Raw genomic sequence first — 15,986 nt, 5'->3', positions numbered from 1 at the left:
ATATATATATATATATATATATATATATATATATATATATATATATATATATATATATATATATATATATATATATATATATATATATATATATATATATAGTGAAACCTCCGTTAAGCGGTCATTCATGTGACCAAAAAATTTGTCCGTTTACGAGAAGGGTACCCTAACAACGAAATTTAACACCGTAAATTGTTTTTAGAATATTCTCAAAGATGTAGAAATAATTAAATAATATCTACAAGGATACTGTAAATATCTACAAGAATATTTATTTAAGCAATAAGAAAGATAAAACAGAATACATAAAGAAGTTTGATATAAATACATAATTCTGGATGTAGCTACAGATAAATAAATATAATTTTCCTATTAGCATAGATACTCAAGTTAGACATATGATACCAAATAGGAGCGTACTGTCCTCATTCCGTTTCAATTATTAGGTTCACATCCCCTTACACCTACTTATCATTTGAGAGGGAATGTACGTAATGGTTTATTCATAGAAGATTCCCGGGGAATTAAAAATATGTCCGTATTGAGAGGCGTCCGTTTTGCAGGAGTGTAGCAAAATAAATAAAAACAAAAAACACGAAGAAAATTAAGATGAACAATAAGTTTCATCTACTGTGCATAAGCTGCAAAGTAAATAGAACTCATAAAATAAGTTCAAAAAAAAGGAAAAATACATAAAAATGAAAAAAAGGGGGGAAAAGGAAAATAATAATGAAAAATAAAAAAACAGAAACCCGGAAAAAAAGGGATAATTTTTTTAAAGAAAATCCGAAAAAAAGGATATAATCTTTTCATCAGCCCACACGATTAGATCCGCAAGAAGGAGTGCTTTCTAATTTTGCAATATATCTCGATACAATATTGTGAGGAGCACTCAAAAATGTTTTTTACAAAAATACAACAAATAAATAAAATAGAACACAATAAGTAAAAATAACACGTAAAAACAGAAAATAGGAAATAAAGAAAAAACAGAATAAAACATTAACTATAAAGCGAAGAGTGATATCAAATGATCTTGCGGATATAGTCGTGTGGGCTGATGAAAAGATAAAATCTTTTTTTTTTCCGGATTTTTAAAAAAAATTTTATCCCTTTTTTCAGGGTTTTTGGTTTTTTATTTATTTTATTATTTTCCTTTTCCCCCTTTTTCTTCATTTTTACGTATTTTTCCTTTCTTTTTGAACTTTCTTTTTGCACCAAAAAAAAGCCTCATTACAACTCCCCGAATGGCAACGTTAGAAAATCGACCAATCGCTGCTAAAAATGTCACATGGCATATGTCACATGAGGTGGCTCAACATATAGCGCTTTTAAAAACGGGAACAATAACCAGAGTGAGCATTATCAGGTTGTTCAATTCAGATTCATGCCCTAAAAACATGATAATATTTATTTTAAACTCAATTAGAAATTAATTCAATTTAAACGCAGAGCTATAAGCCATAAGCAGAGAGCTCGCCGCACTTAACTATACTCAATACTCAATTAGAAATTAATTAGGCTGGCCTTCTCCATGACTATAAATAAGTCACAAGGTCAGACTTTTGAGAAAATCAGTTTAGTATTGACTAAACAAGTTTTTAGTCATGGACAGCTTTATGTTGGCCTGTCAAGAGTTAAGTCATTTGACAGCCTTTCAGTAATTGCTCCAAGATGCGAAATCTATAATTGTGTTTTCAAAGAAACTCTAAATGCTTAGTGTTAATTTCTTAAAGCTTTGCAGAAAAAAATGTTTTTTGGAAAAAATTTAATTGAAACTTCTAATGGCAGTAGGCAAGGGGAACTGCCAAAATCAAAACTCCCCGATTAGAAATGCAGCATGGCGACCTCCACGTGGTATTTCTCGGGTAATGCTAACAGCCATGCATTTTAATTTATTGTATGTAAAACATCCTTATTTTGTTCTAAAATGTTATGTACTTTATCACAAATGTTAATTAATATAGAAATTGATTTCAATAATGCTGATCACCAGAAAATATTTCATTTGGCGATAAATTTTTTTTTTTGTGTTCTTGAAAATGAAAGAATTTTTGAGGGTTATTATCTCACAAGGATAAGTTAGAGTTTAAAGTTCATATTTTTAAATAATAATTTTTTTTTCTAAAACTCTCAGAATTTCTAGCATTAACTAATTTATTATACACATTCAGTTGAATATAGGTGAGTAACTGCAATATTTGATAATTTATTTTGCTAATATGTTTCTCATTTAGCTAATGTTTTCATTTTTCCCCATGTACAATCTAAATAGCTAATATACTTTTTTAAAAGCCAATAAGAACATTGATAGAATTTTTCTACATAAGTACAATACTATGTCTTTGATGATAAAATACAATGTCTTTGAAGATAATATACTATGTCTTGGGGCTAGAACATTGTGATTATTGGCGAGCGAGCGCAGCGAGCCATGGTTCACGGCGTGAACCACATAGGATTGCGTAGCATTTCTAGGGGGTTGGCGAGTGTAAGCGAGCAGGGGGCGGAGCCTCCTAGTATATATATATATATATATATATATATATATATATATATATATATATATATATAATTTATTATTCATGGTAATCAATCGCTTTTATTTAAAATGGCTAAGATAGTTTAATTAAATAATTTTATTAAAGATGCTTTTATGAAGAAGAAAAATAAAATATGTTCTATTAATTTACGAAATACATTATTCATTTTAAACAACTATACATAACAATTATAAATACAAGAGATAAAACATTGATTTAACTGAAATGGAATAGTTCATATTGAAAATTGTTACTGCCAAGTCAAAATTTGATATTGACAAAAAATAGTTAAATTTTTATCTTGCTACATTTATCGCATCAAGCCTGAAATTTAATAAATTATACATTAAACTTTTATTTTATTTAATCTTACTCAAATTTTAAATTAAAATCGTAAATACTTTAAATTCAATTTTTGAACCTAAAAAATTCATAGACTACAAGTGTTAAAATTATAGCAAATATTCTACGCATTAAATAAAAAAACAAACCTTCTGAAAAAAGAGCTAATTCCTTAAAAATTAAACAATAAGCAAAATTTGTGATAATAGTAAATAATAAAAAAACACAAATTCATGAAAATAAAATTTACTTACTTCTAATGCTAATTCCCTCATAAGATTTTCATAACATCCAAGTTGTGTTCTTCAGAGTAGCCATTTTTTTGACCAAAATGTTTTTCGTTCTTTGTTTCTCTTAATTAAACCGTGAATAATTAGAGAAACAATATCTGCATTTGCTGTTTGATTTTCCATAGTTGATATCAATATTATAGGATTCTGGTATAATTCTGGTAATAATTAATTAAAAAAAAGTCATGCGTGAAAATATTAGAAGAGAAACGAGAATAATAAAATAAAATTCTAACCATCGCCAAAGCTTAGATAAACAACAAAAAATGGTAACCCAATTACATGCAACCGTTCAGGCAATTAAGCAACCCTATCGGCAACTCCGAACGGAAGAATTGCGCTAAGAGTTGCACTTACACTTACACTTACAGTTACACTTACGGTTGAACTTCTTTTTCTCTCGTGTGATAGAGGCATAAGAAGGCGTTTTTGCAAATTTCAGTAGCAGAAGAGGATCGCAAGTATTTGAAATTCTTATGGTGGGCAGACGAAGAAAAAAGGTCTATTAAGGTATACCAACATTGCAGAGTTGTTTTTGAACTTAATTGTAGTCCGCTTTTTCTGGGTGCTGTTTCAAGACATCATTTAGATTTATTTCCATTTTCTCCATATCAAGATGTTTCAGAGACACTTAAATATGCTTACTATGTGGATAACTGTGTTACTTCAGTTAATTCTGAAAAGGAATTACAAAGATTTGTAAAAGTGTCCACAGAGATCGTGGCCAAAGGAAAGTTCGAGTTGAGAGGAAGGGAATATTCTGCTGCTAAACGTTCAAGTGTTCCTATGGTCCCATCACAAGTTTTAGGTTTACTTTGGGAGAAGAATAAAGATGTTATTTTTTGTGATACTCATTCCATTTCAAACCATCCAGAAAGATAACTAGAAGGTCCATTCTTTCCATGGCTCAGCAAGTATTCGATCCGCTTGGATTTTCATGCCCAGCTACATTGTAAAGTTACTACTACAAGACAGTTGGAGGTCTGAATTAGCCTGGGATACTGAGGTTTGTGAAAATACAAAACTCAAAGTTCTAAATTGGATTGGAGAAATGAGGAAACTGAAAGATTTAAAAATAAAAAGACAAGTGTTTCCTGTAAATTATTTGGAGTCAAAATTACATACCTTTTGCGATGCAAGTGGTTTATCCTACGCTGCTGTAGTTCACTTGAGATATAAGACAGATGAAAATATTTCGGTACAATTATTGATGGCTAAATCCAGAGTTGCACCATTAAAGAAGATTTCAATACCCAGGTTAGAGCTTTTAGCCTGCTGTATTGGCACACGTTTGGAACGTTTAAGGAATTCTTTTGGACGGACTCAACTACTGCGTTGCAGTGGATTCAAAGGAAAGAGTCCTGGGGTGTGTTTGTGAAGAACAGGGTCAAGGAAATCTTTAAGGCATCCACAAAGGAAAGCTGGAGACACATTCCAGGTGATTGCAATCCAGCGGATATACCTTCCCGGGGGTGTTCTGTGGAAAAGCTCATAAAATCTAGATGGTGGGAGGGGCTACACTGGCGCAGAACACCGGTAGGAAGTTGGCCATGTACAGAGTTGAGGACAAATAAGGAAGAAGTACGCCTAGAAACACACAACTGTTCAACACTTTTACTTACCGAAAGCAGTGAAGATTTTTTATCTTATTTCTCAACTTATAACCAGAATTATACGCATGATGACTTGGATATTAAGATTTATTCACAACTCAAGAGACAAAACCAATTTTCGAAAGGGAGAATTATCAGTAAAGGAATTAGATGAAGCTGAGAGAGTTCTCATAAAAAGAGTGCAAGTTGAAGTATTTACTCCGCAATTTATCAATAGTTTGAAGACTTTAAACGTTTTTACAGATGAAAATGGAATTTATAGAGTAAAGACGAAATTAACTGGCAGGAAAGATATTGATTTGTTTAGATACCCTTATCTTCTTCCGAGTAAACACAGATTTGTAGAAGTATTGATTTGATAAAACCATTTGGAACTCATGCATGCTGGATTACAAACTGTTCTTTCAAACTTAAGGGGGAAATTTTGGGTTCTAGGTGGAAGACGATCTGTTCGCCACATAATTAACAAGTGTATTAAGTGTAGAAGACACACTGTGAAGCCAATTGAAACCGCTCCTATTTCCTTACTAGAAGATTGTGTCAAAGACGCTTCAGTTTTTGAAATTGTAGGAGTAGACTTGGCTGGTCTTTTGATATTGAAAGGTGGGCAAAAGAGCTGGCTTGTGCTTTTCACGTGTGCGGTGTTCAGAGCTGTACACTTAGAATTGGTCAGTTCGTTGTCTACCAAAGACTTCTTACTCTGTTTAGGAAGATTCATCGCTCGTCGAGAACGACCGAGTGTTGTATACAGTGACAAAGGAACAAATTTTGTTGGAGCTGAAAACCTTTTCCGAAGCATTGATTGGAGTGTTCTCGAATCAGAAACAGCAGTTAAAAGAATTGAGTGGAAATTTATCCCGCCCTCCGCCACCTGGTGGGAAGGGTTTTGGGAACGCATGGCACAAATGGTCAAAAATCTCGTGCGAAGAGTTTTGGGAAATGCCTCACTTAATTATGAAGAGTTAATGAGCCTTCTATGTGAATGCGAGGCAGTAATTAATTCAAGACCTTTATCTTATCTTTCCGAAGATAGAGAAGATTTGATGCCACTGACACCGGCAATGTTTTTACAAGATATACGATCGGTGGGAGTACCCGATATTGATCAAATAGATTTGAAGAAAAGATGGAGATTTCAGCAAGCTCTTAGACTACAAGTTAAGAAAAGATTCAGAATTGAATATCTCGGACTGTTAAAACAAAGTAAAGAGAGGCCAAATTGTTTTCAACTTAGCATTGGAGACGTCGTCATTATCGAAAATGACTCCCTAAAAAGAACTCTGTGACCACTGGCAAAAGTGATGGAAGTTTATCCTGGTAAAGATAGAAAAGTTCGAGTAGTGAAATTAAAGACATCTTCTGGAGAACTGCTGAGACTTATCCAACGCCTTGATCCGTTGGAAATAAGTTCTGGTGACGAATCTTCTGTTAAACCATCAGAGACACAAAAATCTTACCAGACTCAGAACACGCCATCTGAAAAAGATGAAAATTCAAAAAGATGGAACTACAGAGTACCTGCATTGTAGAAACTGTGAAACTGACTCAGAACTGTCACCTGAGCATCTTTTGTCTTGTGCCTTTGGCTATCTTACAACGGATTAGTGACAGTCCACAAGAAGAATTTCAGAAGAACAGTGCTTAGGTCCTATATTTCGTTGATTTGTGTATTTTCTGTGTTCATAGCGCATATATATATATATATATATATATTACTTGAGACACAGCATTATGTCAGAAGATATAGAATGTAGCGAATATTTATTTTGATGGAATGAATTACGAGTTTTGCTTAATATTACAACGTAAGGCCACCGAGAAGAACAGCTAATAATAATAAATTTAAAAGAACTTTGGAATTATTTTATTTTTATTTGTGTCTGCATTTGCCAAAATTTTATGCAAGATTTTGCAGTGTTGTACAGTGCTGATTTATTGATGCTTTTTTTCATCCTGTACGAAGAACGGATATTCCGCAAGTAATAAAATAATTTTTAAAAAAATGTAAGAAACTACAACTTTTCTATGGTATGTGTATGAAAGTGTAATAAATAAAGTATTGCATATAAATGATAAAAACCAAATCTATATAGTCTTGGCCAATTAATTTTTAGGAATTATGCTCATTTTAATTAAAGTTTATCTCAAGGTTAGTTGCAAGAATTTTTTATAAATTTCTTAAAGTTAGCAAATTAAATATCTGTGGTTTATTTGAAATTATTATTTCCATCGAACACCGCCAAAGTTTCATCTGTTTTCTTTAAAATTTTTATAAGAAATTCTTACAATACGAGTACATATTTTAAAATGAACGTCATATAAAATGAATATAATGTCTGGAAAATTAGCCGAGACTATATAAACTAGTTTATCAGTTATGCGCAATATTTTGTATACTCTTTCATGCAGCACCATGTATTTTTTTTTTTAAATTCCGTTATTTTATTTCAAACTTTTTTGTCTTAGGATTCATTAAACTTTTAAATACTGTTTTTTTCATGAAATACGATTTTAAAGTATAACTATAAGGGAAATAAACACGTGGTTCCGGTTAGCTTTAGGAATGCTAATTCGACGACATAGCATCAATTCACATGCAATTCGGATTGAAGACTGAACTTAAAAAAATTAAGCCCTAAAGAAAAAGCTATTAAATCAGCAGAGTTTTTAAAATTTAGCTTATAACAGTAGCTAATGTCAGGATGAAATATTTGAAAAATGATGTTTTCGAATTAGCAGAACATTTAATTAACAGAATAATTAATCTTTTAAAATGATTTTTTGAATCTTGAGGTAAAATTGCTCCTCCTAGTTGATGTCTAAATTTCAGAAAGGTAAAGAACAGCTGAATAAAAATCATCCTGACTTTTTCAGCTGTTCTTTACCTTTCTTACTTGACGAATTCAGTAAATTTTTTTGTAAATTTATAAATGCGAAATAAACTTTTTTTTTTTATCTTTTTCGTTAAATTTTAAATCAGTTTTATCAATTTTCAATCTAATATTTTCTTGTCATTAAATTAAGCATTTAATAAAATCTATTTCAGCTTCTAAACGAAGTGGTATAATGATACAATGAAACATCTTGAAATAATTTCTTTTAAGACATATACTAAGAATTATATCATAAGGCGCAGTAATTATAAATTTAAAAATAACCATCTTAACATCCTAGAACAACATAATTATTTTTACAATTACAACACAACTTTTACAACTTATATAGATTGGCAAGAAACTTTTTCTTTTTAAATCTTAAACTAATTTGATTTTAATATTTTACCCACTTGAATTGTGCTTTCTCATCATTTCACATAACTTATAATATTTTAAGTAATCAATGAAATTCGATATTCAAGATAAGGTGGTTAACAATTTGATAATTTTTGAACGTGATTTGTTTTCAAATATGCATGACAGCTTAACAAATAATAATAATGAAATTTCGGTGTTGGAATAAAATGCATAAAGAATTTTAGTAGAAAATAAATAAAAATTCGAATAATTAATGTAGTTGAATAATTTATTGCTTCATAAAATGGAATGATACATCACAATTAAAAATTGCGCATTCACCAGTAAATAATTTTTTTAAATTAAATTAATTCATCTAACTATAAATTGCGCTGAAAATACAATTTTAGCACAGGATAACTAATACTACTGTTCAGTTTTGTATTAAGCAATAGACGTTTTGAAGGTATGATATTTTAATTACAATTTTATTTGTACTATTCATATTTACAATAAAATAATGTCTTGTTTTAAATTATATTTATTTATGAATATCTTGTTTTAAATTACATTTATTTATTCAATTAGAATTTGATTTCCTTAAACTTTTTGGTGTAAATGTATGCTATTTTTTGTAGTAAAATCTAGTAGTTTCATTCATGTTTTAGTTTCTTTACTTTTATTTACTTGTTTATAAAAACTGTAATGTATAACCAAACAATAGCCAGTTACATATATTAATATTGCTTCGAAGCATTAATCATTTTAAAAAAATTTGTTAACAAAACATAAACTGCTTTACTACACTGTAGAAATTTTTGTGTGTCTCAGCACCAAAAACGGTGGCAACTATTTTACACTAAGGTGTTGCAGTAACATGTACTTAATAGTTTTTGTTAAGTTTTACTTTCTATTATTGATGATTTCTGCAATGAAAACCTTTTTAATTAGAAAACTTTGAAGTTTTAAAATAAGAAAGTTGCTCTAATACATTAGTTGACTTTAGTCCTTCGCAAACAGTACTTTAACAGTACGTATTAAAGTAAGAGGTTATAATATTTAAATTGCTAAAATATTAAAGCATTTAGTATCAATTTTAGAAATACAAATCTATAATTGTATTCAACACGTTAAAATATTATTGTATACCCTATAGGCAAAGCTTATTTGTTTTGCTTAACTTGTTGATTCAATTATAATCTGTTTAGTGGGGTTTGATATACACTGGTGGACAAAATTAAGAAGGAAGACATTTTCCCAAATATCTCAAAAAATACTGAACATAAATAAATTAAATTTGGTATGGATATAGCTCATTCCATGACAACAAAGTATGTGTAAAGTATACAAATATGAAAGTGCCATTCACTGGCAAGACCTATTGCCAATAAATCCAATGTAGTCTGAACTTAAGGATAAAAGATGACAATAAAAATGAGGTGTGTACAGTGTTTGTTGCCTCTAGTATGGTGTATGATCACCCCTGAGAGACAGACAGCATGCACAACGAGTATGCATGCTGTTAATAAGGGAGTTAAGGAGGACTTGTGGAAGACCCTCCCATTCTTCCACCAGAGCTTTTTTTAACTCCAGAAAGGTTCTGGGGGGAGGTTAGCGCATCGCAATAGCTCTCCGAAGAGCATCCCAAGCATGTTCAATAGGATTCAGGTCAGGGATTTGGCTGGCTAATCCATTCGTTGAATTTCCTCGCTTTCCAGATACTCATCAACCATGAGAGCCCTATGTGGTCGCGCATTGTCGTCCATAAAAATGAACTCAGAACCAACAGCGTCCCTGAAAAGACGCACATAGGGCTCTAGGACCTCCTGCCTGTACCTCTGGGCATTCATGGAACTATTGTCAAACACATGGAGCTGTGTGCGGGTATCTTGCATGTGCGAATGAATGTGCGAAAATGCTTTCCATCTCTTAATTTTGTCCAACAGCGTACATTAAATGGAGAATTTTTCTATAGCACATACTTACTATAATATCTTTTTATTTCACTACATTTTGTCATTTATTGTTACACATTTAGTGTATATTTGTTAAAAAATTTTACATTATGCTTAGTTATTTAATATTTTGCGCAATACTACATATAAAAAAGTAAAACAGTAATAAAACTAAAAAGTTTTAAATTAAATATTCTATTTTAAATGCATTCGAAATCTCAGTTTTAACCTTTTTGTAATAGTTGCAGAAACTTTTCTGATTTCTAATTATTCTATTCGATTTTTACGATAATTGAAAATTTTTAAAATAACAAAAAAAAATTTCTTCTTCTTATACATTTCTAGTTTTAGCCTACCTTCTATAGTTTGGACAAAATGAAGACAGCGAATATTTTACTAGTTACTGTTTTTGTAGTTTTGATAGGTAAGTTTATGCATATTTTTGAGCACGATATAGCTTTTATCTCCATTTAAACCATTTGTATTTAATTGAACAGCTTTAAAATTCCGAAAAAATAGATTGAATTCATTATTTTTACGCTTTCTTGAAGTTTATAATACATACCACGCAAGGAAATTTTTTTAATTTTCGAAAATTTGAAGGACCAAATACAGTTACATAGTGCGCAGCATGAATGAGATTTCGCACTTGAATCATTTTCTTATGCAGTTTCTTCTTAGTTCAATAATCACTATCCACAATATATATTTTCCGAAAGAAATAAATTACAAGAAGTATTAAATCCCTTGGGACCTCAAATCAATAATTGAAACAGGAAAGAGCAAAGTTCTCGAATAGGCAAGAAATTGCTTAAAACATATTTCCAAAGTATCTATAGTAGGTAACTGGATACCTATATTAGTATATTAGTTATGCGCGCTGAATACCTATACATTAAAACAGCACCAATTAACAGAATACTTCAGTAGTATATATTTCCAAAATTAAGCACGATTGACGACAATAATATTTTGGAAAATATTACGGTTCTCCTAAGCAATTGAGCCCGTTTACTCTATTAGCTTTTCTTTCTGATTAATAGCTTACTTCTTTTAATTTCAGTTAGTAACAACTGCCAAAATAAAAAAGCATCACTAACCAATAAAGCGATTTGTTTCGTTTAAATGGATAAAAACCCTTTATTTCCCTTTTGTTAATTTAAGTAAATAAAATTTTTTTAAACTTAATTAGAGATTAAATACACAAGTGGGCGACCTTTGTGCTAAAATACAAACTAAGGCAAACAACGTTAAGGAGCACAAAAATATTTATAAAATACAGACAGCTGTTTCGGATGCTCAAAGGGCAACCTTCATCGGTGCAACAGAAAGAGTAAAGTCTTTCAGTGCAACAGAAAGAGTCTTTCTGTTGCATTGATGAAGGTTGCCCTTTGAGCATCCAAAACAGCTGTCCGTATTTTATAAATATTTTTGTGCTCCTTAACGTTGTTTGCTTTAGTCTTTAATTAAAGATTACTTTGAATTTTATAGTTTTGCAGAAGCGAAGAAAAATGTTTAAATAGTAAAGAATTTGCCACAAACTCTTTTTTTGTTAAATAGGGTTAAAAACTAGCTAACATCACTAATTTTATCTTTTAAACCAAACAAAAAAACAACTTTATTTTACAGCTTAATTTAGCAATGCAAAAGTTAAAACAATGAGAAAAATTCATTTTTCAAACGTCTCGTCCGAAACGACTTTTTGAAAGATATTTAGGATTGAAAGCTAAAATTGCCCGTGGCTACCTCTGTCCGAAATTGTGAAAACTAGTACAAATATTTGCGAAGTTATAAAATAGATACATAGGCCCTTTTCATTAATGAATAATAAATAGCTTTAAATCTGCTAAATATTTGAATTGCTCTATCCTGTATACATTAACTTTCTTTTTATTCTTAGCTGCTGTTATTGAAGGAAAAGAGTGTATGGAAGAAAGATGTAGCAAACATTGCATGGAAATTGGACATGAGAAAGGGGATTGTATAGATGGTAAATGCTCATGCACCGGTATGGATGATAACTCAAGCACAACAGTGTATCATAGTAAGGAACGTAAGCACATTTACAAAAATCCTATGACAAGAAGGAACTACTATGGTTAAACTTAGAGGTATACTAGCGCCAGTGAATTAATGTGAAACTTAACTCGACAGTTTCAATATGAGGCATTTTGATTCCATATGATACTTCTGTGATTAAAATTTCAATATGTATACAATAGAAATTAAATTCTTTGCAAATCTCTCAAAAGTAAAGAATTAAATAAAGAAAGTTAAAAAAAAAAATTTACTCTGTGTGTTTGTTTTATTAAGTTTTTAAGAGATTCATTAGTTTGTACACGATAACGATAAAATTACACGATAAAATTATATTCCTGACAAAGAATTACCTCCTTATTTTTACAGAATTTTTATTTTTAAGGAAAAATAAGTTATTTTATTGCAATATATATATTTGATGCCTCGTTAAACTGTTCTACCGTAAAGTGCTCGACTTCGCGTGCAAAATTGTGATGGCATGTCTTCGGATCATCCTCCGGGATGTTTCGCAGACCGTCGCCAACAGCCCATTGTGCAGCTCTAGTGCGACGTAAATTAACAATAACAACATAATAGCAGTTTCAGATTGTTTGGAATGTATTTGTAGTTCTCAACTATCTACTTTTTTCAAAAGGAACAAGTAAAATAAGGTAATTTGTAGTCAGAAATGCTCAAATGATGATATTTTTGGCTTAAAATTTTGCTGAGAATATAGCTTTTATGGAGGCATTTACAGTTTGGTAGATATGCAATGCAGAAGAAAAAATAATATGAAATAGCAACTTCTTTAGTCAACTATGAATTGCATTTAAATGGAACAGCAGTAATTTGCTACTCTTTGAAATACTCATTCCATAATCTGTAGTCAGAAATGCTAATGTGATGGTGTGTGATTTTTATGTTTGTAGTTCGTATGGTAATCTTTTTGTGTTCATACTTATATTAGTAGATAAATTTGACGCATGGGTAGAACGAAACCTTTATATATTTGTCGACATACGCTATAAAAAGTTCGAACAATATGGAATAATGACTACGTTTCTCAACTATATCCGACCTTCAAATGGTACAGTGTGGAACAACTAAATTTCTCAGCTAAGCGCTGCCTTCAAATGGAACAATATGAAATAATCAATATGGAATAATAACTAAACTTCTCAACTATGTATACCACCTTCAAATGGAACAATTTGAAATAATAACAACGTTTCTCAACCATGAACTGACCTTCAAACTGAACAGTAACAGTATATTTTGAACTTCTCATTTAATGATTTGTAATAAAAAATTTTTTATTATTTATTATGATGCTCTTCCGTCAAAGGGATCGTTGGTGATGGGGAAATTTCTTTTGCTAAATCAGACACCAAACATAATAATCGCTGTTATTATTTTGAATAATCTGACTCGTATCATTCCAGAAGTGGATGGTTGATACAAATTCTGCTCCCGGCTCTCAACTACCACTGTACTGACGTAAAAAATCCTCAGTGGTAGACAGATCATAAGTTAGAAGCCCTTTGTCATCTGGTTAACCCTGGACGGATTTCGTTGTTTTCCTCATCATGCAACGCAAATACTGTTTAGTTCCACCGAAAAGTGCAACCTGAAGGCTAGTCAAATTACTTGATCCAGGAATTCATTTATCTTCTACGTTGGCTTAATTATAAGGCCACGAATTTGAACATCACTCGTTAAATCGGAATTGGATCAACGGCGGTAACAAAATATAAAATCAAAAGATGTGAGTGCCACTGCCAGTTTAACCCTTCACTAATGTTTCATAAGATTAAGCGTCACTGCCATGCATACCTTTCGCTGATGCTTAATGCTAAGTGGTACCACTGCTCGTTATATCATCAAATATTGTTTTTTTTTTTTTTTTTTTTTTTTTTTTTTTTTTTTTTTTTTAAAGTCAGCTGCTATTGTTTCGAGTATATACCATTATGCTGCCGCTGAAGTGAATCGTTGCCCTTGTGATCCCTATTTCCTTGAAGGCAATTTAGTGATTTTTTAGTGTATTTGGCTCAAATTGTTTATTAAAATTTTCTGCAAGCAGAATAATAAAACACTTCATTTTATTAAAATTTTTTTCCTCATTGGTATATCTTAATGAAAACGACTTAAATTCCTAATGGATATTTTATACTAATTAATAGAGTAAGAATGTTATGTTTGAAATTTAGTGCAGACGTATAACTAAAACAGTACATTCTACCGAACAAAAATTAAAATATATAATTTTCTATATTTTTTTTTTTTATGTTTTCTATTTATTTGAGCTGTTATTCACTTATTTTGTGTTATTTACAGGCAGACTTGTCCAGTTTTGTTTATGTTTTTTGAATAATTGTCAAAATGATTCTCATTATTGGGGACGGAAAAAGGGGTGGCAGTTGGCGCTCTGATCGTGCGGCACCAAGACGCCCTAATTAAATACTATAAGTTACCCTTAATACGTTTCAAACATATTCTTTAATACCTGTGCATCATATTTATTGGAATTCCACTAGTACGGATCCTTACTATCGACCGAACATTGTTACTATTTGTCGTGGCCAAGTCATCCATTTCAAGTGTTTTCTCTCGTGCAGAAGTGATCGCGCTCATCGGGTTACCAGTATCCCCGGATGCCCCCTGCGGGGGAGGATCAGGTTTAAAGAATTAATTATTTTTTTCCTTTAAAGAATTTTTAAAATGTTAGCAAATATTATGAAGGATGAGCTAAACAATTTTGAAATAAATGAGACGAAATTCTTCATGCAGGAGCATCAACATTTATAGAAATTTATGGATGCTCTATGCTTCGGAATAAAACTTCAGGTTCAGGTTCATGGTAATATTTTACTTTATTTATTCTGCGCTTTCTTAATTATTATATTTCCGGTTTACCACCACCTCGTGTTGTTAAATTTTTATTTTTACTGGTCCAAACTTTCAAAAACGTTAATCACTTACTGGATTCTTGGTATTCTCGATGTTATTTTGTGGTTAAAGATGTTTATGAGAAAGAAGAAGATTTATGCACTTTTACTAAACATGAAGATTCTTAACAATGAACTATTTCCTACAGCGATCCATAAAACACGACTCTGTAGGATTGTAAGCATATGTGTTGTGATCCTTGCTTTTTCTTAATTCGCTATTGCGGCAATGGGAACCATTTTGCTTTATGTAAGCGAAGATTATTTTGGAAATACTTTAACAGTAGGATATTCACTGAACAAAAAGTTCACTTACATAATAGCTTTTCTTTATTACTTCTTTTATTATTTACAGTGCCTTTTGTTTCCTGTTTCAACGAGTTTAGTTTTTTGTATATTGAGTCATAATTGCAATGCATTGCTAAAAAAATTTGAAGCAAGATTAACACTGCACAAGAATGAATATATTCCAACGTCGTATTTCTTAAAATACTTCAAAATACTGGATATTATCCGAGGTATAAATATAACATTTTCCTCCGTTTTATTTGTCTTAAATGGCATATTTATTTTTCACCTCAGCTCACATCTTGTTTGGGTTATTATAGCTGATTACAACGTTTCTGGGATTTTAGTATTCGAAGCTGTTTATACTGTAATAATTTCTTCATTTGGTTTAATTAGTTTGGTATGGATAGCATCAGATATACGCATCAATGAGGAAAAAGTTCAGTTTCAAAGATTATATCTAACTTGTTCGCCTTTTTCGGAATCGGATATCTACAGACTAAAAACACTTGAATCTTTAAACATAAACGTATGCGACTAGTTCAATGTCAATCGAAGTTACATTTTTTCTGTATATGGAATCCTGACATCTCACAGTTTTTTATTTACTGGAACAAACTTTTCCTAAGTATACAAACTGCAGTATAAGTGAGCAGAATTCACTTACTTTACATCTCGTTAGAGTTTTTGAAAGCAGATTACAATGTTTCTGGGATTCAAGTATTTGAAGTTGTTTATACTGTAATAATTTCTTCATT

The 15,986-nt window shown here is 31.0% G+C and overlaps 2 protein-coding genes and 1 long non-coding RNA gene across 3 annotated transcripts; all 3 read left to right on the top strand.

Annotated features, from left to right (window-relative positions):
- The first annotated feature begins 4,112 nt into the window (after positions 1-4,112).
- Positions 4,113-4,553, top strand: LOC147813969 (uncharacterized). Its single transcript, XM_087160180.1, has one exon. It carries the CDS (start codon positions 4,113-4,115, stop codon positions 4,551-4,553), a length of 441 nt encoding a protein of 146 aa, XP_087016306.1.
- Positions 4,554-5,165: 612 nt separating this feature from the next.
- LOC147813968 (uncharacterized) lies at positions 5,166-6,074 on the top strand. Its single transcript, XM_087160179.1, has one exon. The coding sequence runs from the start codon at positions 5,166-5,168 to the stop codon at positions 6,072-6,074; it is 909 nt and encodes a 302-aa protein (XP_087016305.1).
- Positions 6,075-8,414: 2,340 nt separating this feature from the next.
- Positions 8,415-12,233, top strand: LOC147813967 (uncharacterized). The gene is made up of 3 exons (XR_015432289.1): positions 8,415-8,487; positions 10,322-10,400; positions 11,877-12,233. It is a non-coding gene; the product is annotated as an uncharacterized LOC147813967 (long non-coding RNA).
- The last annotated feature ends 3,753 nt before the right edge of the window (positions 12,234-15,986 follow it).

The sequence above is a fragment of the Parasteatoda tepidariorum genome, chromosome 3, assembly GCF_982258835.1.
Source record: "Parasteatoda tepidariorum strain Cologne lab strain chromosome 3, Ptep-v5.0, whole genome shotgun sequence".
In the NCBI taxonomy this organism is placed as follows: domain Eukaryota; kingdom Metazoa; phylum Arthropoda; class Arachnida; order Araneae; family Theridiidae; genus Parasteatoda; species Parasteatoda tepidariorum.
This window is presented reverse-complemented; position numbering and strand designations above follow the sequence as displayed.

Bases quoted from the DNA above. Each gene is read 5' to 3' on its own strand.
- LOC147813969 (XM_087160180.1), top strand. From the start codon at position 4,113: ATGCCCAGCTACATTGTAAAGTTACTACTACAAGACAGTTGGAGGTCT.
- LOC147813968 (XM_087160179.1), top strand. From the start codon at position 5,166: ATGCATGCTGGATTACAAACTGTTCTTTCAAACTTAAGGGGGAAATTT.